This window comes from Geotrypetes seraphini, chromosome 2 (assembly GCF_902459505.1).
Source record: "Geotrypetes seraphini chromosome 2, aGeoSer1.1, whole genome shotgun sequence".
NCBI lineage: Eukaryota > Metazoa > Chordata > Amphibia > Gymnophiona > Dermophiidae > Geotrypetes > Geotrypetes seraphini.
Window position 1 is genome coordinate 148,950,341 of NC_047085.1, and position 27,893 is coordinate 148,978,233.

At 44.6% G+C, this 27,893-nt stretch overlaps 1 protein-coding gene across 3 annotated transcripts; it reads right to left on the minus strand.

Moving 5' to 3' along the window:
* Window positions 1-27,893, minus strand: ZBTB14 (zinc finger and BTB domain containing 14). Of its 3 annotated transcripts, XM_033930027.1 has the most exons (4): window positions 27,755-27,893; window positions 16,747-16,832; window positions 9,466-9,528; window positions 1-1,650 (listed from the first exon to the last, which is right to left on the minus strand). In XM_033930027.1, exons 2-4 carry the CDS (start codon window positions 16,747-16,749, stop codon window positions 292-294), a joined length of 1,425 nt encoding a protein of 474 aa, XP_033785918.1. In that variant the 5' UTR covers window positions 16,750-16,832; window positions 27,755-27,893; the 3' UTR covers window positions 1-291. The 3 variants fall into 3 exon arrangements, with proteins under 3 accessions (XP_033785918.1, XP_033785919.1, XP_033785920.1); XM_033930028.1 differs by lacking the exon at window positions 9,466-9,528; XM_033930029.1 differs by lacking the exons at window positions 9,466-9,528; window positions 16,747-16,832; window positions 27,755-27,893 and adding an exon at window positions 8,590-8,648.

Consider the following 27,893-nt stretch of genomic DNA (forward strand, 5'->3'; position numbering starts at 1 on the left):
TATAACAAAACACATACACCATTTATTCCAAATATCATATAATGTAAAAAAAAAAAGAAAATACGAGGGACACAGTAAAAAAAACTCCAACAGGTTCATATTTTGATGAGTGAAGGTAGTAGTACCATTACTTTTGGTATGGCTGTAGGACTATTTGCAGTCTGTATCAAATGAATTGATGAATACATATGTACTCTGCTACCTGGACACATGATTTTACAAATCATTGTTGAATGCAAATTAAGAAATGGCACATCAAAGTCTTAACAACAATGTTTGATATTTAGACTCCTAACTACATGCTATGGTTTCCAGCTGTTGTTCTGCTTCAGCTGCCATGGCTGCTGCCTGTAACTGTTCTGTTTCACTCTGGATAGCATTGCTGGGGACTTGCTTACGTTCACTATGCATATTATTCTCATGCCGTTTTAGATCTGAAGCTTTTGCAAATGCCTTAGCACAGGAAGTGCAGGCAAATGGTTTTTCCCCTCGGTGCCTTCTTTCGTGATCTTTGAGATGAGACTTATGTTTGAAGGCCTTATCACACATGTGGCAGGCAAATGGTCTTTCGTTGCTGTGCACTCTCTCGTGCTTTTTCAAATCTGGCGCACGAATAAAGGATTTTCCACATACCTCGCAGCTATAAGGTTTGTAGCCTGTGTGGATTTTCAGATGCTCTTTCAGGTGTGCCTGTGTGGTGAAGGCTTTGGTACACACTTCACACACAAATGGCCGATCTGCTGTATGAAGCTTTTCATGCTTCCTCAATCGTCCTTCATCAGTAAATGTCTTACCGCATGCCTGACAGGCAAACTGTTCCCTGCTGTGACCATAAAGCAAATATTCAAACTTCATATCACTGGGGGCAGTGGTCCATGCAGGGGTTTGCTCATCTTTGACTTCACTTATACTATCGTTGTAAGTTAGAGCTTGAGGAGTTTGGGATCCTAGGTCCTTTGGCTCACTTGTTTCTATTGCTTCCACTTCCTGTCCATAACAGTTTACTTTGCGGACTTCTTCACTTCCAAGTTCTTTCAGAATGGCTTCTTGAACCCTTAGTGTAGAAGTTGGTGATTTTTCCTCTTCCTGACTTGGAGGAGTTCCATCTACGGTATCATCTGAAGGACTATCATCTTGATCACCAATTTCTTCCACTTCATCATCTTGGTTGTCGTTGGACTCACCATCTGGACGGCTGATCTTCAGACTCGTTCCATAAGAATACTTACTCTTTGGCTGAGTACTGTTTTCTTCTGGGCTAGATACATCACGTTTCTGGGAGCAGAGTTTATCCAGAAAACGGATACCAAGAATCTGACCTGATGACATCATCAAATTAACATCGTCTTTCTTTACTGCAATTTTTGCAGTATACATGTAATTCAGAACTTCTTCAAATATATCAGAGCGAAGGAAATCAATTTCTATTACTGAAGAACTGTCCACCTCCAATTTCTTGAAAAGCTTTTTGAAGTAAGTACTGCAAGCGGCAAGCACACACCGATGGGCTCTGAATTTTACATCTTCAACTACAATAGCAATATCACAAAATTCTCCTGCCAGTCGCTGTTCGTTTAGAGTTTTCAAAAACACAGTTTTGTGGTCATCATCATTGTATTTTATTGTTTCAGACATACTGATGAAAAAATCCTAAGGGACGAAAAAGGGAATACAAATGAAAAGTTCATTAGTGATAATCTATAACGATATTCAATCAATTTTTATTTGTGGTGTTATGATAAATTATATGTAATCTTTCATGTAATTCATATGTAATCTTATATTTCATAAACTCTAGAAAAATGGGGACTAAAAAAAGGTAATAGCACTTCTAGAACAATATACCATATATACTCGAATATAACTTGATCCAATTATAAATCGAGACCCCCCAAAGGGCACGCCTGCTTGTTGCCACTCAGCGGCAGAAGAAACCGGATCTCACGACAGCCATCACCGACCGGGTTAGCAGCGGGGCAGGAGTGCGGAAAGCTTGCTCCTGCCCGCTGCACCTCTGGAACACCAGGGACTGGCAGAGGAGTTAGGAGGCAGGGCAGAGAGGGGGGTGGGGGGACAGGGTGCAGAGCCTGGCGGCAGCCTGCAATAATTCTGCGAGGGGGGCGCTGGCCCAAATATAAACTGGAAGGCCAATTTTTTTGGCCCCAAAATCCCGGTTTATATTCGAGTATATACAGTAAGCCCTTAGCCTTTCATAGTTTGCAATAATCCAGCTTGCTACACCAACTGCAAGACACATTAAAAAACATGGGTGTTCCCCTACTTGGGGATAGCCTGCATAGCTAATGAGGAGATAGTCATAGAGGTTCATGTAGGAGAAACAGAGAGAATTGTCAGCATTAACTCATATCTCTTTTAAGTAACAGCATATTTCAGGAACTTGTAAAAATGTTAGAGATTTTGCAGAATTATGTATATGGCTTTAAGTCACCTAGAAACATTTTATAACTATTAAGGTGATGACTTTCATATTGCCTGCATAACTGCAAAGTATGAGCTACACACCAGTTTTCAAAGGAAAGCATGCATGGCCTTTCACTTTGGAAAATAGTAAAGGAAAAAGTACCCACAGACACTTGTAGATACTTTTGTTCAAATAAAATAGAATGCATACTTTTGAAAATACAAAAATATATTAATTGTTTCAATCTCTTCTCTAACCATGCCTCCATTCAACGTGGATAAAAGCATCCGCACAAGGGGTGGACAATTTTCAAAGGGGGCCACATGTCTGTGGGTGGAACATGCTTTTATCCTCTGACACAGGCTTTGAAAATTGCCTAACCTAGAATAAATTTTCAAAACCTTATTCAAGGCACGCATAGATCAGGGGCATGGCTGCCAGCTGCAAGCCTGGCATAAAGCCCGGGATTCCTCCTGATGGCATAACAGAGGTTTTGTTTTGGTAAAAACCAAAAATAAATAGGAAACAAGTGGTGGGAGCTGGGATGCGAGTACGGTTCACGCTGCACTTATTTAGCAGTGCTGCTGCTGTGTTGCCTTTCAATCCCTGTCTTCACCACCACTCAACCATGTGGCCAGACAGCTGATAAAGTGCTTGAGCATTAGATCTTGTAATGCCACAGGGTCGAAGTCTCACGAGAGCCTTAATAACACAGCTCCTACTGTGAGACATTAGCCCTGTAGCAATCAAGATGAAATGCTCAAGCATTTTATGGGCTGCCCAGCTGCATGGGGGAAGGAAGGCTTGAAGATGAGGAAGCACAAAACAGCATTGCTACAGACAAATACAGCGTGTGCCAGATTACAAAAAAATGTTTTTCAGGTCCCAACAGAAGTGGGAAGAGGTGGAAGAATGCTTCCTAAACTCTCTGCAGTCACCTTGGACACCTCCCCTCCCCTGCACTTCATACACCTTCCTTGCAAACCCACCTCAGATATCTCCTCCCTGTCCAACCACCTTGGAAGCTTTTCTTAGAGTAGGTCCATCCTATGTCTTCACTGTGTACCTAACACCCCTCTCTTTGGTTCCTTACACACACACACCTGCCTCACATTACCCCACTTCCTTGGTCACTCTATATTGATACATAACTGTACACAATGGCACACATCACACCACCACTGTGTCCCTGACATACCCAAGCCTCTACTCTCATACCTTTCACCCACGCATTCCATATATGCCCCCAGCCCAAAACCCCAGTCCCGCGCACACTCCTACCACCGATATCCACCCATATCTACTAAACTACACTTCTCCCTCCGTATTCGTGGTTTCAACATTCGCGGTTTCGATTATTCACGGTTTTTAGCTTGCTGGCTCCTCCCCCAAATTACATCAGCTTGCATAGAGAAATCGCTGATTCCAAGCGTTTACCGAGAAAATCGCCGATTCCCAGCACTTTGTTCACCGTAATTTGCCTCTCTGTCAGAAACAGGCCAGGTTTCTCACCGTGTTAGTTGCAGTTTTACTACATTCGCAATGTTTTTTTTAAATAGAAAACTGCAAATAACATATAAAAAAGTTATTCGCGGTTTTTCAGTATTTGCGGTTCTGTTAATCCCCTATCACAGCGAATACAGAGGGAGAAGTGTACTACTGTACCCCAGATATACTTCAATTTCCACACATACCATTATCCCACCCCCTGTCTCCTCTACCTTGGGAGAGATGATGTTATAGGGACCCATCCTAGTTTTTTCACCCAGGGCTCATTAAATCCTAGCTATAGCACTCCACAGAATGGGCAAAATGGCTTAATTTAACTAGATTTTCAGCTACCTAGAAGTGTATGCATGCTTTCACTTTTAGCTACATACAAAAAAAGGGGTATTCCAAGGCACAACATTTGCTCAGAGAAGTAAATTACCCACATATGCAGTATTTATGGGTTGATATTCAACCATGATCAGCAGTTTTCTCGAACACCTGTGACGGTGAGCTATTCCATATATATTCAGCACCACTATCTGTAGAAGCAGTAGTGTGGAATAAACATAGAGGGCCAGATCCAGTAAATGGTGCCCAAAATTAGACACCATTATAATCATAATATTCTTTAAAAGACATTCCGCACAGAACATCCATTATAGAAGTTTGGCACGCTTTTTGCATCTAACTTTAGGTGCGAGCACTTACGCCTGCCAAAAACTAGTATAAATGCTTGTGCCCAACTGATATCCAATCAAAGCCCTGGCACAATTCATACTCTTTTAAACTTTGTGTTTATGTTTCATTTCAGTGGCTCTCTAACCCTGATGCAGGAAGTAGTGTCAGCAGCGGCCCAACGCCGGAAAATGACATGCGGACATTATTTATGGGAGGTTTCACTCACAAGTTTGAAAGTTTTTAAAAGTGTATGGATTGTGCCAGGGCTTTGATTGGATACTAGTTGTTCGACTCTGTATCATAAATAACTGCACTCTTGGAAAAGTGTTTGCGCCCAAATGATGGCAGTTAGCTGCATAAATGCAAGTATTCTATACCAGTGGTTCCAAACCCTGTCCTGGAGGACCCCCAGGCCAGTCGGGTTTTCAGGCTAGCCCTAATGAATATGCATGAGAGAGATTTGCATATAATAGAAGTGACAGGCATGCAAATCTGCTCCATGCATATTCATTAGGGCTAGCCTGAAAACCCAACTGGCCTGGGGGTCCCTCCAGGACAGGTTTGGTAACCACTGCTCTATAACACTGCACCTAATTTCTGTGCACGCCCACATCTCTTTTGAGATGCATGCAATGCAATTTAGGTATACGTGTTATAGAATAGGGCATACTGCAGATCTGCGCGCAACTTCTAACTACTATCAATTAAGTGGCTCGTTAAAGCAAATAATTGTTAGTGCTGAAGTGTCTAATTAGTTTATGTGCAGATCTGGGTTTGGGCAACCTATACAGAAACCTGGGCGATACTGGAGCAAGCATCACCACAATACAGATAGCTGACGATATCCAATCTTATCTGTATAGCTATAGAAGTAAATTCAGGGCATCCTAAATTTGTTTATGTGGCTACAATGATAGTGGTTGAAATTGCTGGCTGTCTACAGACTTAGACAGAATGTTCACATTCCATCCAGGAGAATTTTCAGTAGCACCTGTGTGTTTACTACTGCTGCAAATTCATGAGTAGGGCATTATTCATATAGAGCTTGCAGGGACATGGATAAGTGTTTGTAAATATCAGGCCCTTAATTGTCAAAAGAGAATGCATCAATTAGGGCCCTCCCGAGACCCCCCTTCATCCCTAACTCCCACTCCGCTCTCCCGCTCAGTAGTGAAACTAAGAGTCCTCCCCTCCGGTATCCATCCTGGGGGGGGGGGCTATTTGCACTTTTGGTATTAGTGTTGTTCCAGTTATCTTGTTGAACCCTTTCTAATAAAAATGATTTAAAAAAAAAAAAAAGAATGCATATAGCCAACATATAAGGGGAGGATTTATATAATGGGTTGCTTAAGTAGGAAGTTTAAGCAGGTGCTTGTTTTGAGCCTATTATATAAATACAACAAAGAAGTCTATGCTATCTTTGTAAGATAGTTTTACAAAATCTACAACAACCATGGGTAAACGTCCTCACGTTAATTTAAACTTGCTTGGGAGTTGTTATAAATTTTACATACCTATATCAAAACTCAGCCCAAACCTCTACCCCAAACATACGTAACAGTATTTATTTTAGACTTACAATATCGCCTTTAACTATGGGACTAGAGCAAGGGAGTTTACAATCTCTAACAAATAAAATAACAGAAAAGAAAAGAACTCCAAATTGTTATAGGAGAGCACCAGTCACACCAAATACATACATATATTAACATAAAATCCAAAACAAAAACAAAAAAGCTAAAATGTTATAAAATCAAGAAAGCAAGAAAAACACTGCAGTCTGACCCCGAGAGGCATCCCTCATCAGTCAACCAAATTCCTGTTTGAATAACCACATTTTTACCTCAGATTTAAACTTTTTTGAAGGAAAGCTCACCACGGATACTCAAAAAAGAAAGCACTTTATCTAGTTGATTCTAATCAAGCATGGTAGAACTAACCTATAATCATTGCATAATGTTGTATAAGGTATAGTTTATTTATTTATTCAATTTTCTATACCGTTCTCCCAAGGGAGCTCAGAACGGTTTACATTAATTTATTCAGGTACTCAAACATTTTTTCCTGTCTGTCCTGGTGGGCTCACAATCTACCTAATGTACCTGGGGCAATGGGGGGATTAAGTGACTTGACCAGGGTCACAAGGAGCAGCGTGGGTTTGAACCCACAACCACAGGGTGCTGAGGTTGTTGCTGGACAATCCCCCCGAACCCCTGCCAGCCCACCCCCCAGACCTCCTCCTATGGGCGGGGCATTAGGAATGTGGGCCAATCAGGCCCTAGATTCCTCCCCATTCAGCCAAAGGTGGGCCTGTCAGACAGACAAAGATAGGACCCGTCCTGGCCATAAAAAAAGGTTAGAGGGTGGTCTGGGGGGGGGATTTAGGAGGGAATCCATGTGGGGATGGAAGGAGGGTCTGGGGGGTGGACTGGGCAGTCTGGCAGGGGTTTGGGGTGGGGGAGAGGTTGTCCAGCAGGAGGGATTGGGCATCCCTCTTGCCGGTGAAGAGTGGATCGCATAGGAAGTTCAGGAGGGGGGTTGTCCGGCAGGAGGGATTGGGCATCCCTCCTACCGGTGAAGAGTGCGATTGCATGGGGGGTTTCAGGGGTGGAGATGTGGCAGGAGAGATTGGGCATCTTTCCTGCTGAGATGTGTCGGGGGGGGGGGGGGGGTCACTGTGGGTGGCAGCAGGAGAGATTGGGCATCTCTCCTGCCATGATCATTTGGGGGGGGGGGGGGAGAAGAACGGACGGTTTCATGATTCTCTAACCGGCATTGTATATGACAGATGCCGGTTAGAGAATTGTGCTTTTAAGTGTAGGACTGGCCCCTCCTTCGCCTATAAGGTCTTGTTTTGGGCATTTGGAACTTGGGCGATTTTTTGGTCGGGAATGTAAGCATACACACAGTGGCGATCTGGGCGATTAAACTGTTGAACATACAGGCCATTCTCGAAAAAACAGTCCAAAATGTGTTTTTTTTCGAGAATGGCTTACCTGTACATTCAGCAGTTTTAATCTCCCAGACCGCCACATTTTGAACTGTTTTTTTGAGAATGGACATTTCCCTGCTACCTACTTTATACACCTAGAGCCTTAGGGCAAAAGGGGACTTAGACATTGTTTTTGATTATGCCCCTCCATGTGTTTAGATTCCATTTTAGAATACTAGTGTAACCTAGTATAACATGCTATATGTCCAATGTACAATTACATAGTAAAACGTGATGAGGGTAATTTTCAGCATCCCAAAGCGATTTTTTGTGCCTTTTGTGCTTGTCTCCAGTCAGTTCTTACTACATGCTTAAAGACAAGCACACTTCCCCCTCCGAATCCGTGGTTTCAGCATCCGCAGATTCGGTTACTCGCGATTTTTAAACAAAAAAATGTTTTCATTTTTTGGGCTATTTTAAGCCCTGTAAGCCCCCCTTAAGCCTTACCTGGTGGTCTAGCGGGTTTTAGGGGCAGGAGCGATCTTCCCACGCTCCTGCCCCGTGCACATCGCTCATAGGAAACGGCTGCCTCGAGAGACTACGGGAGCTCAAGGCACCTATTTCCTATGAGTGATCTGCACAGGGCAGGAGCGTGGGAAGATCACTCCTGCCCCGAAAACCGCTAGACCACCAGGTAAGGCTTAAGGGGGACTTATAGGTCTTAAAATAGCTGGGGGAAAGCGGGGGTTGGGGCAGAACCAGCCCGAATATTATTCATGTGCCAGCTCTGCCCCTAACCCCCATGGATACGGAGGGAGAAGTGTACACTGTTTTTAGTCCATTTCTCTATTTGTGCATTTGACATCTATTGGACCCCTAAGGAAGGCGTGTTCGCTGAAACACGGCCCGTGTATTTCATATGTATTTTTATGCTTTTATGGTTTTATTGTGAAAGGATCATTTTCAGAACATCAGCATCCACAGTATTTTGTTTTTCATTTTCAGCAGCCAACATCATGGAACATGGATTTCAAAGAGTCCATTTCTTCAAAGTGGAGAGAAGCACCTGGATTGCCTTTGAACATTCTGGTTTCCAGGCTCAGCAATTTGTTCTGGAATGCAGCTTGAACGCCGGTGGGTACTTTGTACCATAGTACCTAAAAGCTGATTTTGAAAAGGAAATTCTAAAGCAGTTGATGCTTGTGCAAAGCCTGCAGGATAAAGCCATGCAAAGCCAGCATGGGAATTTCAAAATTAAATGTGCTTGCTGTTTTGGTCATGCCTGGCCATGTTCTTTGTGTTGTCTCTTTTTCCTGAAAAGGACCTTAAGCAATCTTTAAAGGAGCTTTCTTCACATATTAGATGAACATCCATTTACTCAATGGAATTCCTTTCAATATTACTCCAATATGTGGCAGATCTTGTGGTGTTCTTTTTTTTTTTTTGGTATGGGGTTTGTTTATATTTTGTTGATATATTGATGAAAAACTTTCAATAAAGATTATAATTTAAAAAAAAAAATTATTTGAACATGAAATAAGAGAACAATCCTCTAGAAAAATTAAAAATGGAGCAGTACACATCTACAGTCTCATTTTTGTTACTAATAAAAATATATGAAGCTACTTTCATGCTAGAGAGGAATTTTAAACATAAAAGGTAAGCATTAGGATTACATTCTCCATAGAACATAAAAAATAGAACTTTTGTTCTCCCAACACTCTAGCATAGCACAGGTACATATAGTGCTGGAAATTTTTCAGATGCCATGAGGTCAAAATTTGGACCTTGGTACTCAGTGGAAGAGACACTGGCAGGGCATGGCCTGGAGAGTGAGAGGTGCTGCAACTGTCATCAAAGAAAGTACCCGAAGGGAGGGCAAGCAGAATGCCTAGAGGGAGGGGAAGAAATAGGGAAGGTGTAGTGTCTTAATGGAGAGTACCTGGAAGCAAGGGAAGAAGGGAGGAAGGACCCATGGACAAAGAAGAAGAATGGAGAAGAATATCTAGAAGAGAAGGAAAGAAAGTGAAAAAAAACACAAAATCATAAATGAATACTGAAAATCTAAAACTATGGAATCCTTTAACCAAGCTGAGGTAAAAAGTGGCCTCAGTGCTTCCCGAGTGGGTCTTTCCTGCACTCATAGGCCATTTATACTGATGCTGAAAAATGACTACTTCTCCATTTTTAAAAAAATCAATGGCCATGACCTAATGTTGCTATTAGTGTATGAGACCTTACTGCTACCCATTTTGTAGGCAGTAAGGGCTCACATGTTAATCTCGTGAAATCAGTTAGCACACAGCAATGTAACTGCAGGATCTGATTTGCTCATTCTCTTCCCCCCCAAAAAAAAACATGCACCCTCCCAGAAAAATTATTTAACGAGTGATTTGCGTGTGCATATTGTAATGTAATTTATTTCTTATATACCGCTAAACTCCGTTCAGAACTTACCACAGGATGTCTCGGTGCATCTCATGGTAAGCTCTTTTAAGTTATAGTAAGCACGTTAGTGCTTTCTGTGGCCTAGTAAAAAGAGCCCTATGTGCCTTCCTTGTGACCTAGTCACATCCTTGGGAATGCCTCCAAGCAATGTGGGTAAAATTACCTGTGATGTAGAACACCACTTGCCTTTCTGCATTAGGACTGAATGATATTCAAAGATCCCACTCTAGCAGGGAAAAGGTTGTTTTTCTATCCATGGAAATAGCTTTGAAAGTTGTCTGTTTTGTTAGTTCACTTTAAGTTTCATGGAAACTGATTTATTTTTAAAGCACACACATAGAGGGATACGGGTGACTAAGTTTTCGCCAGGTTACACCTGGCTGGGCCACCGCGGGAGCAGATCACCGGACTCGATGGACCCAGGGTCTGATCCGGAGATGGCAGTTCTTATGTTATGTTATGTTCTTATATATTGGTAACACTCAGGAAAGCGGCTGAATTAGCACAATATTGAAACATGCACACAGCGGCAATTCTGTGCCAGTAAATAATTAATGTTAATGAACAACCTGTGAATGGCACAGTAACTAAGGCCTTGACAACTTATGCTAATTCAACCATTTTTATATATACATACTGTATAAAAATCAAGGGGTTGATGAAAATCATGATCTTATAAAGCACTTGAAATCAGAAATCCTGCAACTATTTTTATTTATTTTAAAAATTTATACACCGCCTAAACCTAGGCATTTACAGAAAAACATACCTAATAATAAAACAAAACTTAACATTAAAAAACCACAGTAATTGCCCTTTACAAAGCTCACACAATCTGCTAACTTTTCCAGATCTTAACTAATTAGCCCCCCCCACCCCACTTTTTACAAAAGCGCGGAAGAGGTTTTTAGCCCCAGTCGGCACACTGAATGCTCTGTGCTGCTCCGATGCTCATAGATACTCATAGGGATGCGTCTGAGCAGCACAGAACATTCAGTGTGCCGACTGGGGATAAAAACCTCTTCCGCGTTTTTCTAAAAGGGGGGAGGGGGTAGGTATTAAAAACGCGGTTGCAAAAAGTTGAGTTATACACATTTTTTCAAAGCCATTTGTACAAAGCCGTAAAAGGCCAGATAAGCCATTCTATAGCTTCACTCCTGCCACAGCAATTGTTGAGGCCCTCATATAAGCATATCACAATTTCACCATCCTATGAAAATCAAACACTGATTAGGCATGTGTGAGGGAACTCTTTTACAATATGTATATGAATCCATACAGTGGCCATCCATAGAGACCCTGCTAAGTGAAGAAGAATGAGTCACTTCTATCCAGTCAACTAAAAGCAGATGTCAAGTATGCTAAATCTTGTGTCCACTATACTAAACTTCAATTTAGCACACTAAGAGGTCCTTTTATTAAGGTGTGCTAACAGATTTAGTGCTTTAGCGCTGGCAGCGGTGGTAACTGCTTCGACGCTCATAGAATTCCTATGAGCGTCTGAGCAGTTACCGCCGCTGCCGGCGCTAAAACCCGCATTACGCCTTAGTGAAGGAGGGGATAAGTTAAAAAATGATTTGAAGAATTCTTGGCCCTGCCTTTAAAGCACAGTTACTTACCGTAACAGGTGTTATCCAGGGACAGCAGGCAGATATTCTCTACATGTGGGTGACGTCATCCACGGAGCCCCGACGCGGACAGCTTTTCAAGCAAACTTGATTGAAGATTTCAAGTTTGCTGGTGCTGCACCATGCATGTGTGTGCCTTCCCGCTCCACTAGAGGGCGCATCCCCTCCTCGTGGTCTTCAGTTCAGATAGCAAAGAAGCCAACCTCGGGGAGGTGGGAAGGTTGCGAAAATATCTGCCTGCTGTCCCTGGATAACACCTGTTACGGTAAGAAACTGTGCTTTATCCCAGGACAAGCAGGCAGCATATTCTCTACATGTGGGTGACCTCCAAGCTAACCAAAAAAGGGACGGAGGGAAGTTGGCAATTTAGGAAAACAGAAGACGCAAAACCGACTGGCCAAACCGGCCGTCGCTCCTGGACAAAGTATCCAGACAGTAGTGAGAGGTGAAGGTATGAACCGAAGACCAAGTGGCAGCCTTGCAGATCTCCTCAATTGGCGTGGACCTAAGGAAAGCGACAGAAGCCGCCATCGCTCTGACTTTTTATTTCCCATGACCCGACCATGCAGCGAGAGACCAGCCTGAGCGTAGCAGAAAGAAATACAAGCAGCCAACCATTTGGACAAGGTGCGCTTGGAAACAGGACGACCTAAACAATTAGGATTAAAGGACAAGAAAAGTTGAGGAATCTTCCGATAAGACTGGGTGCGTTGGAGATAGAAAGCCAACGCTCTTTTACAGTCAAGAGTGTGAAGCGCCACCTCACCAGGATGAGAATGGGGCTTAGGAAAAAACACTGGAAGAACAATAGACTGATTAAGGTGGAAATCCGACACCACCTTAGGCAAGAACTTGGGATGAGTACGCAGGACCACCTTGTCATGATGAAAGATAGTAAAAGGCGGGTCTGCTACCAAAGCCTGCAGCTAACTAACTCTGCGAGCATATGTGAGAGCAAGCAGAAAGATCACCTTCCAAGTAAGGAACTTCAGATGAGCTTTGTCCATGGGCTCAAACGGTGGTTTCATCAATTGAGCAAGAACCACATTCAGATCCCAAACCACAGGGGGAGGCTTGAGAGGAGGATGGACATTCAAAAGACCCCTCATGAAACGAAAAACCAAGGGGTGGACAGAGAGCGACTTCCCATCAAGCTGCTGATGGAAGGCAGCAATCGCGCTAAGATGGACACGGACAGAATTTGTCTTGAGACCAGACTGAGACAAATGAAGCAAATAATCCAGAACCGAGGACAAACAAGCAGACAGAGGTTCCACATGATTCGAAGCACACCACGTAACGAATCTCGTCCACTTCTGAGAATAACATTGCCTGGTAGAAGCCTTCTGAGAAGCTTCCAAGACATCCCTCACCGACCGAGACAACTCAAAGGAAGGAGTCAGGTGGAAAGGAACCAAGCCGTCAGATGTAGAGACTGTAGATTGGGATGCAACAGCAAACCCCAACCCTGAGACAGCAGAGAAGGAAAAACAGGTAGAAGAAGAGGATCCCTGACACTGAATTGAAGAAGCAGGGAGAACCACGGCTGCTGAGGCCACCGAGGAGCAATCAGGATACGGTGGCGTGTGCCGACTTGAGATGCACAAGCGTCCTCAGAATCAGAGGAAAAGGCGGGAACGCATAAAGGAACCGGCCTTCCCAATCCAGGAGGAAAGCATCCGCCTTGCGACGATCCGGAGAGTACATCCTCGAACAGAAGAGAGGCAACTTGTGATTGAGGGGGGAAGCGAACAGATCTATCTGCGGAGTCCCCCACCAAAGAAACACCTGACGCAGAGTCTGGGAATGAAGAGACCACTCGTGCGGCTGCAAAAGGCGACTTAACTTGTCCGCCAGGCAGTTGTGTTCGCCCAGGATGTAAACCGCCCGCAGAAAGATGTTTTGGTGGAACGCCCACGTCCAAAGGCGAAGAGCTTCCTTGCAGAGGGATAGGGACCCCGTACCCCCCTGCTTGTTGATGTACTACATCGCCACCTGGTTGTCCTTGCGGACCAGGACCACCCAATCCTGAAGCAAGTGGCAGAAGGCCACCACGGCATGGTAAATGGCCCGAAGCTCCAACAAGTTGATGTAGCAACGATGGTCCGCGCTCGACCAAAGGCCCTGTGTACGCAGAGCGTTGAGATGAGCCCCCAAGCATACGCCAAGGAGTCCGTCGTCAGGACCTTGTGATGCGGAGGAGCGAGAAAGAGCAACCTTCTGGAAAGATTGGAAGAGCTGGTCCACCAACGGAGCAAGCGTCTCAAGGAGGAAGTCACCGCAATTGGAAGAGAAGCGGGATCCCGATCCTGCCGCCACTGAGAGGCCAGAGTCCACTGAGGCACCCTGAGATGCAGCCGTGCGAACGGTATGACATGCACAGTGGAGGCCATGTGCCCCAAGAGGACCATCATCTGCTTGGCCGAGACCGAAGTCCACAGGGAAACCTGCTGGCACAGCCACACGAGCGTGGCCTGCCGAGAGGGAGGCAGGAAAGACCGGAGGTGAACCATGTCCAGCACGGCCCCAATAAACTGAAGGGACTGAGAGGGGCACAGCTGAGACTTCGGAAAGTTCACCTCGAACCTCAGACTCTGAAGGAAGGTAACAGTCTGACGGGTCGCTGAAATAACCCCCTCTTTTGTCGAGGCTTTGATCAACCAATCGTCGAGGTACGGAAAGACCTGAAGGCCCCTCGACTGTAGCCGCCGCCACCACCACAAGGCACTTTGTGAAGACCCGGGGGGAGGAGGCAAGCCCGAACGGGAGGACCCTGTACTGAAGGTGCAGGTCCCGAACCTGAAAACGAAGGAACCGGCGACAGGCCGGGTGGATGAGCACATGCGTATAGGCCTCCTTCAGATCGAGGGAACACAACCAGTCCCCCTCGTTCATCAAGGGATACAAGACAGGAAACGAGATCATCCGGAACTTTTCCCGAACCAGGAATTTGTTCAGCTTCCGGAGGTCCAGGATAGGGCGGAGGTCCCCGGTCTTTTTGGGGACCAGGAAGTACCTGGAGTAAAAACCCCGTCCCCTCTGAGAAGGGGGAACCTCCTCCACCGCCCGAAGGCGAAGAAGAGCTCGAGCCTCCTGAAGGAGCAAGGGCAGCTGCGCTCGATTCGAAAGAGACATGCCGGGAGGACTGTATGGAGGCAACTCCCAGAAGTTCAGCGAATACCCCTCCCGGACCACAGTCAGGACCCAAGCGTCCGAGGTGATGCGGGTCCAATTCTGGTAGAAAGCCCGGAGACGGCCCCCGATAGGAAGAGGGGCGGGGTCGAGGGCGGAGGGGGCCAACCACCTTCCGCCCCACCAGTCAAAAAGACGGCGCAACCTTAGATACAGCAGGGGTCTGAGGTTTAGGAGGAGCCCGCTGCTGCTGCTGCTGCCGAGGAGGCGGGCGAAAGAAGGCAGGCATCGACATCTGCGGGTACCGCCTGGGCGGCAGCCGATAAGCCTTAGGAGGGGTGGGCTTCAGCTTGGCCCGCACCAACGATGCAAAGGAACGCTCGTGCTCCGAGAGGCGCTTCGTGGCCGCCTCAATCGAGTCATCAAAAAGTTCATTCCCCAAACAGGGAAGATTGGCCAAACGATCCTGGAGGTTAGGGTCCATATCAACTATGCGGAGCCACGCCAGACGGCGCATGGCCACCGCAAAGGCGGAGACCTGGGAGGACAGTTCAAAAGCATCGTAAGCTGCATGAAACAAGTTGAGACGAAGCTGCGAGAGAGAGTCCACCAAGCGCCCAAACTCTGCTCGACAAGAGGCGGGCAAGTCACCCTGGAAGGCGGGCAAGGACTTGACCAGTACCTTAAGGTACGTAGTAAAGGTGAAATTATAATTCAAGACCCTGTTGGCCATCATAGAATTTTGGTAGAGGCGCCTGCCAAATTTGTCCATCGTCCTCCCCTCCCGTCCAGGCGGGACAGCTGCGGAGACCCTGGAGGGGTGAGACTTCTTCAGGGAAGACTGGTGAGGACTGGTGGGAAAGTTGCGCCTTCTCAAACCCCGGGCAAGGGACGGTCCTGTACTTAGACCCCATTTTGGATGGGATGGCCGGGACCGCATAGTGGGGTCTCCAAATTCCGGAAGAAAGCTTGGCGCAGCACCGGATTCAAAGGGAACCGCAAGGACTACCGAGGAGGACAAGGCTGGTCCAACTCCTCCAAAAACTCCTTTGTGTACTTGGAGTCAGATTGGAGGTCGAGGTGGAGAGCCTTCCCCATGTCTTGCATGAACCTTGTGAAAGAGGACGGACGATCAGCAGACTAACCCTCGAGGGGGGAGGCCGAGCGAGACTGAGGTGCCTCCCGAGAATAATGAGGCGGCCGATCAGTGTCCCCCTGCCCCGAGCCCCAGGATGCCCCACTAAGGGAATGTGGCGGGCTCGAGGAGCGCCGACGCCTCGAGGGCACCCGAGGCGAGGACCCCGGAGTCCGGGGCACCGAGGCCCCCTGGCGCCGAAGAGACAAAGAAGGGAAAAAGAAGGGGACCTCCCCGAAACCGGGGCTTCCCGGATCGGCAACTTGAACAACCGAGGGTTGGACAAGACAACTCCGAGACCCGGAGAACCCCGGCAGCGCGACCGCCCGGGGACTGGCACCGCCTCGGAGGGAGTACCGGGGTCGCTTCGCCAAGCGTCGAGACAGGGTCGAGGCACGCTCCAACTGGCGCTTCGGCTTCGGGCGTCCCGAAGGCGAGGAACGCTTCGAGGGCCGAGGCGAAGAATCCGAAGAGGAAAGACACCGAGACCGGCGCACCTTGCCCCGAGGGGCCTCGATGCGACGCTCAGGCTGGTCCATCGACTGCGAGGCCGAGGCCGGAGTCAAGCGGGCCAATGCCGAGGAGAGCTCCGAGGATATAATGGCCCGAAGCATATCCTGGAACACAGGCACCGTAACCATAGCTGAAGACCATGAGGAGGGGATGCACCCTCTAGTGGAGCGGGAAGGCACACACATGCGTGGTGCAGCACCAGCAAACTTGAAATCTTCAATCAAGTTTGCTTGAAAAGCTGTCCGCTTCAGGGCTCCGTGGATGACGTCACCCACATGTAGAGAATATGCCTGCCTGCTTGGGATAAAACCTACTACAACTACACAACTAATAAATGAAAAAGAAAATATCAAACTGCATACTGTACCATGAAAAATGGAAGCAATTTTCTGAATGACGGATCACCAAACTGTGGATGATGGCAGACTAACCTCTATGTTGGGAACTCTGTACCTAAAAGATAAAACAAAGTGTGTAGAATTGTGCATTCACAAAGTTAAAGACTATCAAATAATTCCACATTAAAAAAAAAAAGAAATGAAGGAGGCTCTGCAGTAGACAGACTAAAATGAACCATTGCCTAAGCTTTTTTTGAAATTTAATGGGACCTGAGCCAGCTTATTCCAGATGTGGGGAATGAAGCAAACACGGGTTAACATTTTATAGCCATAATGAAACATATAATATAACCCAAATTATGCTCAACTCAGGCTGAACTGAAATGAATTATTCAGCAGTAGTTCAAGGCAAGTTACATGAGAGGGCTTACAATCTAAGGGGCCCTAACACAGTATATATGGCCTAACACAGAATGCACTAAAGCATTTTATGGAAGGGAGATATCAGGAATCAAGTTTAATAAAAATTTGATATACCGCCTATCGTACTTCTAGGCGGTTTTACATTGTAAAACAATTAAATAATTAAACAAGAAAATCAGTAATAAAAAAGGGGTTGACAAACAAGAGACTAACAGGACTAACTGGAACATAAAGAGTGTGGAGGTAGGAAATCCATCTTAAAATAGTAAAGTAATCCAGGCAAGGGAAAATACAAAAGGAAGGGGGTTCTCATTTGAAAGCTGGAGCAAGAAGGGGTCAAGATGATGACAGAAGAGATTTAAAGATTAAAGACATCTTTAAAGAGAATGTATGTGGATGCACAAATTAGTTTGTGTGCAGACATAGCAAAGATACTTACCTGTAGCAGGACAGCTGCCTCCGAGGACAGCAGGCATATATTCTCACGTGTGAATGACATCATCCAAGGAACCCGGTAAGGATACTACCAAGTGCACTGTCACTAAATTTTTCAGGCAGTGCCCATACCTTGCGCGTGCCGATGTCTTCCAGCCTGATGTCAGCTCATGGGACCATCAGTTCAGTAACAAATCTAAGAAACCAATTAGGGGAGGCGGGTGGGTTGTGAGAATATATGCTCACTTTTCTTGAAGAACACCTGCAAGTATCTTTGCCTTCTCAAAGGACAATCAGACATAATATTCTCACATGTGGGACTCCCAAGCTGCCAGGATCATGATTCTGGATGAGAATAATGGATCTATCAATATGATCCTGGCAAAACCCAAAAGGGTTGGTGGGAAAGTTGGCACTCAGGAAGTAAAAAGAATTTGCAGAACTGCTTGTTCAAACCGACTGTCCTGAAGTTTTGTACTAAACAGTAGTGAGAGGTGAAGGTTTGGATTGAAGACCAAGTAGCCACTTTGCAGATGTCCTCAATAGAGGTAGAGCAGAAATGAGCTACCAAGACAGCCATAGCTTGGACACTGTGGGCTGTTACACGAACCTGCAGTGTCAGTCTAGCATGAGTATATGTGAAGAAGATACAGTCTGCCAGCCAAGTAGAGATGGTTCTCTTGGTAATAGGAACTCCGAGTCCATTAGTGTCAAAAGCCACAAAAAGATGGGAGGATCCATTTTGAGGTTTAGTCCAGATAGTATGCCAGAGCATGTTTGCAGTCCAAGATGTGAAAAGCTACCTCTTCAGAGAAGAATGTGGTTTTGGAAAGAAAACAAGCAAACGATGGATTGGTTGAGGTGGAATTCTGAGATGAATTTGGGTAAAAATTTTGGTTGGGTTTAGAGAACTACTCTGTCATGATAGACTCTTGTGTAGGAAGGATCAGAGACAGGTGCTTGAAATTCACTCATACAGTATGCAGATGTGAGGGCTTTGAGGAAAACAACTTTCTAGTAAGAAGTGGCTCAAAGGGAAACTTCATAAGAGTAGACAGTACCACGTTAAGATCCCAGGCAACAGGCCTGATAGGTTTGGTATGATAAAGTTTTTTCATGAACCTGGCTACCAAGCAATGAGCAGATAGAGGTTTCTTGTCAAGGAAGAATGAAATGCATTGATGGCACTGAGATGTACTTGAACTGAGCTGGTTTTTAGACCAGAAGAGAGGTACAGAAGGTAGTCCAGGATGGATGGAAATGGACATGTAACTGGTTCAATAGAATGTATTGCATACATACCAGGAAGAAAATCTCATCCATTTGAAGCAGCAATATTGCTAAGTAGGTTTCCTAGACACTTCAGTGGCAGCAGAGACTGCATTTGAGAAGCAAAAAGCATTTACTTGCTCAGTGAAGAAACCACGCTTTTAGTGGTAATGATTGAGGGTTGGGATGAAGGAGGGATCCATCATTCTGCGTCAGGAGTATCGGGAACGGTTGCTACTTGTAAAGTTCTTTGGACGAGAGGTTTAGGAGGAGTAGGAACTAAGGCTGACGTTGCCAGCAAGGTACTATGAGTAGGGTGACCATTCCAGGAAGGAGACTTTTTGGCCAGTCCTGGATTTATGCCAATCTCATCCTGGTACATTATGTGACCTGCAGCAATGATTTCAATGGATAGGATCAAGGACTACAAATACCGCATTGCTTTGGAATGTAATTTTAAAATCAGGACTGGCCAGAAAGTTTCTTTTCTGGAATTGGTAACCTGGTCACCCTAGCTATAAGGATCATGGTACCCCAATTCTGGAAAAGTTTGAGAGGTATCAGAGGAAATGTTAGAGGAATCTGTCTCCCCAGTGGATAAGGAAGGCATCCGATGCCAGGCAACTGGGGGTATAGAGTTTGGAGCAGAATAGTGGAAGTCTGTTGTTCTCGGAAAAAGCAAAGCAATCTATGTCCAGTGTCCCCCAGTTGGAGAAAATCCAATGCAAGATGCAGTAATGCTTGCTAAATTGAAGAACTTAGGCATACAAGGAACAGTGTTGGAATAGTTTACATCGTATTTGACTGGTAGGTCGTTCTGTGTGAAGGGGGGACAGAGGGTCTCGGAGAAGAAAAAAATTACTAGAGGTGTGCCCCAGGGGTCGGACCTATCGGCATTATTGTTTAATATATACATGGCATCTCTTGGGCAGGTTTTCCGGGATTTGGGAGTCTATTATACCATTTATGCGAATGACATTCTTTTTTTCTTTCCTATTGATGGTGATGTTGAAATAAGATTGAATGAATGTATGATTAAGGTTTGTGAATGGATGTCCCAATATGGCTTGAAGTTGAATGCGAACAAAATAGAACTTATGATAGTAGAGAGGAAGGATGAAGCTAATGGGAGAGAGAATGTTCATATTATGGGAGAAGAGATTAGGTAAAAAAAGCATGTTACAGTGCTGGGTGTCTGCTTAGACTCGGCTTTAACTATGGGGAAGCAAATTGGGAGTATTATTCAGAAAAGTTATGCCCAACTTTGTATGTTATATAGGCTAAAACCATTTTTTAATAAGTATGATTTTCAAACTGTGGCCCAATATTTGCTTTTGACAAGATTGGACTACTGTAATTCATTATTTTTGGGCCTGCCTAGAATGAAATTGAAGGTTCTGCAGGTGCTTATGAATTCTGTAGCTAGGGTGATTAGTGGGGTGACGAGGGCAGCCCATATAACCCCCACATTGAAAAGTTTGCACTGGTTACCAACTGAGCAAAGAATTCAATTCAAAGTGTTGTCACTAGTACATCAAATAGTATATCAAACTGTACCATTTTGGTTTCAATTTCTCTGAGAGATTTGTAAACCTTCAAGGGCATTGCGTTTTGAGGGGGAAATGAAACGTAGCACTGACAACTGATAATGTAAGATATGTGACAACTCAACTTAAAATGTTTTCCATTGCTGGAATGTCATATTGGAACAAGCTTACTGGGCAACTAAGATTATGTATAGACCACTACAGCTTTAAGATGTTGAAAAACCAAGCTGTTTGTAGACACATAATTTTGATCTGTCTTTCTTAATGTTGTTTGGGCATTTTTGTAACATGTTATCAAATACGTTACTGAAGAATTTGTAGGTCTTATTTTCATATGTGCTGATATTATTTTGAAGAATGATTTGTATTGTTTTTGCTTTATGTAAGTGTATTTAGAAACCACTGTGACTCCAGGTGGTATATTAAGTTTTTAAATAAATAAATAAAGATGGTTGTGCTGAGAGACCATTCGTAGGGTTGAAGAAGTCTGTCCAATTTGTCTGCTAATACATTTTGCTGCCCTGATAAGGAGGATGAATTTGATTTATATCACTAATCAAAGACTTTATTTAAATGATGGTTTTCTACACATACCTACCTTACCCATAGGTAAAGGGACTTCATTAAAATATTCCCAAACTGGGTCTCTTTTACAGTCTGCTATCATTATAGATTTTCTCCTCCAAGGAGTGAATATGATAAACCTCAAACTATATACAGTACTCCCCTGAAATTCGCGGGAGTTCTGTTCCAGGAACCCCCCGCAAATTCCAAAAAATTACGAATGCAGTTTTTCACCTGTCAAAAGGCAGGATAGGCAGGAGAGGGCAGCTGGAGCACCGGCAGGTAAAGAAAATCACTCGCGGTCCGCTCCGACCGCCTCTTCCTATAGTAAAGTCGGGCTACACCAATCAGAAGCTGCTTTGACACGCAGCTCCTGATTGGTGTAGCCCGACTATATTACAGGAAGAGGCGGTTGTAGCAGATCTCGAACGAGCGAGCCCGAGGTTTAGCGACGATTGCTGACTTTAGTGAATTGGTTAGCTCCTTGTGCAGATAAATAAACTTAGCACTTAAGAAATAACGGGCTGATTCTGTGTACATTGATTTGCAAAGGAACAATGGAGCTAAGGTCTTTTTCTCAGCTCTGTTAACATTTTTGCTGTGAAGAAGCATGTTATCTCTGCAGACACAAATTCACAGTTTTGAGAAATGCAAAACCAAGCATCTGTGATAATATCTTCTAGACAGAAAATTGCCCATGACATTATGAATGGAATAATGGAATTGCTTTACCAAAAACTTTAAACATTGCATGAATATAGAGCCTCATGCTATATAATTAAAAACTAATTCCTATTTCATGTTGAATAACTTTTGGACTATAATGTATCTTAAATAGAAAACTATAGATAGATTTTTTTTCCTAAAAAAAGTATTTTATTTTAAAAAAAACCTGATTTAAATTTTTAAAAATCATTGATTTTTATCAACCCTGCTGAGATAAATGCCTGAGCAGTCACCCAAGTCCAAATCTAGATTGCTTCCAAGCAAAGGGGGTGAGAGCCTGTGCCTCCTTGTTTATTCAGACACAACATGGTGACTTGATTATCTGTATGAACAAGGACTCGTTTCAAGTTTATTTACAATTTGATATACCGACCATCAAACAAATGGTGGAGGAGTTAAGTCTAGGAATGTTTTGAGAGTGTTGCCTATCATTCGTAGTTTTAGGAGACTGATACGGAAGGTTTGTTCTTGGTGAGACCATACTCCTTGAATGTGGAGGCCACAAGATGAGCACCCCGTCCTAACATTGAATCATCTATGGTTAGAAGATTTTGGTGGCTGAAAGGGAACACATCAAGTAAAGTTTTAAGGCCCATCGACACCTAAATAAAAGGCGGCTGGTGTCGCCGCTGGGTAGCTGCTTTAGGCCATGGAATGCCAAAGTAGGCATGGCCAATGCCAGAAGTGGCATTAGGCAAGCTAAAGCAGCTATCTAGCTGCGATTCATGGCAAGATAAGCAGCTGAAATGTAGACCCGGAAAATCCTGGCCTACATTTCAGCCGCCTATCTATGCCGCTGTGGGATCCTAAAGTCAGGCTGCAACAGCCATAAACTGATTGCGGTAAGGGAAGTTATCCCCAATCAGCTAAGCTGGCAGCACGGCTTTGAGGAGTCCTGCCAGCTCAGCTGATCAGGGGGGGGAAATACCCCTGCCGCGATCAGCTGCCTCAGAGGACCCCCCCCCCGACATCAGGAGGGATGCCCACTCTTTCTTACCAGAATCCCCAAAGCACCCCCCCAACCGTGATAGGCAAAAGGGATGCTCACTCCCTCCTGCCTACAGACCCCCCTGAACTCATGACCTGCCCCAACCACCGATACCCCTTGAACTCCCTCCCCAACCCCACAAACCCATGACTCCCCAACAGCCAATACTCCCAAACCCCCATCCTGACACCTCCGCAAGCTCCAACCCCCCCTCTGTAGCTTTTGTAGCAAGGCAGGACAGAGGGATGCCTACACTCTCAGGCCTGTCCCTTCACAATGGCGGGCCTTCCCCTTCCCAGTGCATCCTGGCATACACTAGGAGGAGCCAATGGGAGTCCGTCTCCCAGTGTATCCCAGGATGCACCGAGAATGGGGATCTAAGGCCCTGAATGACCTGGATGCCTAAGGCTCCCAGGCCAATCAGAGCCTTAGGCCCCTCCCCGATGCATCCCAGGATGCACCGGGAAGGGGAAGGCTCGCCATTGTGCAGAGGCGCACCTGCCAGCCGGAGGGTTTAGGCATCCCTACAGCCAGCCTTGCTGCATAAGGTAAGGGGGAGTGGGGTTTGGGAGTATTGGCTCCTGGAGGATCATGGGTTTAGTGGGGGTTTGGGGTGTTGACAGTTGGGATGGGTCATGGGTTCGGGGGGAGGGGGACCTGCAGGCAGGAGGGAGAATCCCTTCTGCCTATTGTGGTTGGGGGATGCTTTTGGAGTTCTGGTAGGAGGGAATGGGCATCCCTCCTGCCAATGTCGGGGGGGGGGGGTTGTCCTGCCGCAGCCGCTCAGCTGATCATGGCAGGGGTATTTGCCCCCTAATCACCTGAGCCGGCAGAACTCCCCAAAGCCGCAACTTTCCCTGCCACGATCAGTTTATGGTTGCAGCAGCCTGGCCTTAGGATTCCGTGGTGGCATAGATAGATGGCTGAAACGTAGGCCAAGGCTTTCCGGGCCTATATTTCAGTTGGCTATCTTGGCTGAATTTAGGCGTGGTTCTTTAACTGGCGCTGTTATGTGACTGACACACGATTGGCAGCCACTTTTAAGGCTACCACTGACATAGGCACCAGTTACAGAATTTGGCCCTAAGTGTATAACCCTCGATGGAGACTACGTTGTTTAACTTACTTTTTTACCAAACTTTTCAAACCACCCTTGTACTTTCTAGTAGTTATCAAATTCTTAGATAATTGTTGAAATGATTTTAAATTACCTGGAGGAAGAAATTCCTAAAATTCTGACAATTATTTTATTAAAGACTTGAAGTAAATGGTCATATAATGTTGGTAGTCCATAATTCTGTTAAAGAGTATGGATGACTGGAAAATGTGTTTGCCGAAAAGTCCAATTTTCTGGCTTCACTGCCTGGAGGAGCAGAAGCATTAGATCGTGCCTGAATACAAGAGGGCAGATTCCTCAAATAATAAACGTTAAAGCTGAGTTCTGTTAAATCCTAGGCTTGTTTGAATTCTGTACATTGTGCCTATCTCTCTAGGAGCTACCTGGACTGATAAGGGAGTCTCCCAGCTTTTAAATAAAGTGTCTTTCATGACATTGTGTAAAGGTACTTTAATGCGTTCATTTGGTGGTGCTTCAAATTCAAGGAGTTCAAACTATTCAGAACGAGATTCCTCCTCGGTTTCCATCTGGATGGGCAGAACCTGTCCCATCTGTTTATAAAGCCAGTAAAAGATATACCTTCTGATGGAAATGTACATCATTGAGGAAGAGGGGAAAGATCAGACGGTATACTGTAGAATTATTTTACTGAGTACTCTGACAAGTCTTCATCTGAATAGTTGGAGATATCTGAGTCAGACTCCTTAAAGTACTCTCTTGATGAGTCATGGAGTGTGCATCAATAGCAGGGTTGACTATGCATTGAGGTGCATAGAGATGGAGGTAGATGACAAAGAATTCTGACTATTATGAGTATGATAATGGGGATTAATATGGCCTGAGAGCAGGCCTTGAGATGCCAGATATCCAGTGAGACACATATAGACCTAAGTCAAGGCAGAAGTTTGTAAATTAAGTGTACAGGGATGGCAGAGAAGCAGGAGAATCAATGGAACCATGGAGTTTGAGTGTAACACAAACCTGTAGCAGAGTTTGACATTTGGAGTTGGATGACTTTGGGGTGGCAGAGAGAACAAGGAGAAAATTCTAAAGTGGTGGCTGGGAGAGTGTGGGTTTAAGAGACAAGGCCAAAGAGTATAAAAATGTAGTCAACAGGAAAAGGTACATAGCAGAAACAGGAAAATATTTATCTGATGACCTTTTGTAGGTGAGAGAGAGAGAAGATGGAAAGAAAGACAAATAACTGATAACACATGGTTCAAACTCAAATGAGATGGAACAAAAGTCCCCCTTATGGTTAAAACTGACAAAAAAATAAAGTTAAATGTTTCCTCTGGTTTTGACACCTAGGACCATGTGATAGAGAAACTCCGGCAACTCTGGTCCTCGAGGGCCAGAATCCAGTCGGGTTTCAGGATTTTCCCAATGAATATGCATGAGATCTATTTGCATGCACTGCTTTCAATGCATATTCATTGGAGAAATCCTGAAAACCCGACTGGATTCTGGCCCTCGCAGACCGGAGTTGCCCACCCCTGACCTAGAGTCACCATGTAGATTATACACATGCCACCTAGTAGCCATTGTTCATGCCTGACGCCCGATGCTAGATATATTGTATATGCCTAATACAAGATATTGAGATAGTCAGTGCTGATTAAAATACCAAGGGGGAAATAGGAAAGACTGTCATTTTACAGGCCCGTGCAATATATACCATAAGCCCCTATATGTACATACTGAAACAACCCATTCTAAATTCCCAAAATAATTCATAATCTTGCTATCATTTCACTCACTACCAGATCTATTTCACCTAGCCTGATACCTCAATTTTTACATGGTTTCTATTTTATTTTATATTTTTGCATCTCAAAGGCATCCATTCTACTAAACCCTGGGCCACATGGATGGCTAAATAAGTGGAAATATTGAGCCTGCTAAATGCTTTCTACTGTAGGAAAACAAATACTAAAGATACAATGGATGGAGTCATGGGTATATTCAGCTACTTTTTGTAGATTTCTGCTTTGGTATTATTACCTGATTTCTTTTACCATAATTTTGTCATTAACATTTCAACCAATTTTGGAATTAGTTTTTCACTTTGGCAATATTTATTTATTAATTTAACCATGTTTCATTATTCTTTTATACTCGCTGCTTTAAGCCCCCTTTTATCAAACTGCGGTACAGCTTTTTACCACAGGGCTGGCAAGGTAAATGCTCCAATGCACATAGGAATTGAATGAGTGCCGGCGTCGGAGCACTTACCTCGCCAGTCTGTGGTAAAAAGCTCTACTGCAGTTTGATAAAAGAAGCCCTTAGTGTTTTACAAGATGTTCCCTATGCCTAACATTATCAATATGTTCTCTTTTTGAATTAAAACAAATGCTGATTACCATTAATTCCTAATTTCTGTAAACTGGAACCTCCTTTTTTAGCACAAGTCCCACTTTATACAATGAAAACTTAGTTACTATTTACTGAGATTAACAGTAAAATAACATGTCTTAATGGTAGTCCATGTTAACTTTAACAGCTTGATTCTTTCATTTTATTACTGATCTTACCATTTTTTTGAATATAAAACTTGGCACCACTTACAAAGCATATTTGGAGCAATTCTGTAAACTGGAACCTCCTTTTTGGTGCCCCAATGCAGCATGAGAACACTAATTTTATAATGGCATCATGGCACCCTGGTGCCATTAAAGCATATTAATGCAAATCTTGCATTAGCATGCCACAAAGAAGGCAAACCTGCTTATGCTAGGCCAATGACAGGTGTTAGTGGGCACATCTAAATGTGCCACTCAGTGCGCACATCAGATCATATTCTATTAGATATGCACTTTGATGTTTGATATGTCCATGCTCCTCCCCTGTGTATACCCTGCCTAATCGCATGCTATGCCACTTATATGGAAACATACAATATAGCACTTAAAAGGCAAATGCAGGTGTAAGTAAGCATGCTTCCGCATTTATGTGTGAAAAAAAATACATAAATGGTAGGTGAACCTTTCACAAAATTGCCCTGATTGTAATTTCAGAAAATCCAAAAGGGAAACCCTGGCAACCATAAATTTGTGTTTAATAGACAGAGTCAAGGTATAATCAGCTAATTTCTGTTGATTGTTGAGGGAGATCAGGCTTTTTTGGCACTGAAAGTCAGATGGTGAAAAGCAGCAGCTATTCATAGTCCAAAACGCCCCTTTAAGATTAGATGACAGAGTACTGCATTACAGTCTATGACCAAAGGGGGCGATGGTACAACATACTGTTCCACTTGCCGGGAACGCGCACGTTGTTGCGCCTGAGACGGTGTGCGGGTGCACACGCACCTCACTGGATAAATGTGTGCATGTAAAACGGTCGGAGGCTACGGCATTCTCAAGAAGCGGCGGCTATGTCAAGAATGACGTGGATTTTGTCGTGAAAAATATACAAGGGAGGGGGAATCCAAACTGGACAATAATGCAATAAATAAGTCAAGAAAAAGACATCCACTTTCGCTAAACGACGCACCGCGCACTGTATGCGAGAGAGAAGGGAGGTGAATGCCTCCGTCTTCTGGGTTCTCGCGCGCCATCATTGTCCCCGAGAGAATCACGAGAGCTCCTTTCGCGCTCCTATTGTCCCCAGCAGTCTAAAGCAGCTGGGAATGGAGAAAATAGCTTGGTTGCTTCACTCACGGTCTTCAGCCGCACATACACATCTCCCCTCCTCAAAAAAATGTTATTTTATATTTTAATTAAGTTCTTATTTAATAAAGCAGTATTTCTGGCTTACCACAGAAATACCTTGGACGTATTTAAAACATATATATTCTCTACTAATCTACCCAATCCTTAGCCCCACAGAACCCACGATACTTATAGCCCGAACGGCCGCTAAATCGCCTGCTTGCAACGCCACGAGAACGCGCGGAGCGACCGCCATCCCCCTCATCCCAGTGCACACCCCCAGCAAGTCTCGTCACAGCGACCGTCGGGATTTCTTACCTCCAATAACAATATAATAAAGCAATTTCGGCCAGGGGTTTCTGCAGGCTGACACAGTCAATAAAAGAAAGTACATAAATAAATATGTATTTTATGTTGGCGGGGTGCGCGCCGCTGTGCACTTCTTTCTAGCAGCCTC

Excerpts from the sequence above, each read along its gene's own strand:
- ZBTB14 (XM_033930027.1), bottom strand. Across the intron at positions 1,651-9,465 it reads CCTTCTTCCCTTGCTTCCAG|GATTTTTTCATCAGTATGTC; the intron begins GTACTCTCCATT and ends TTCGTCCCTTAG.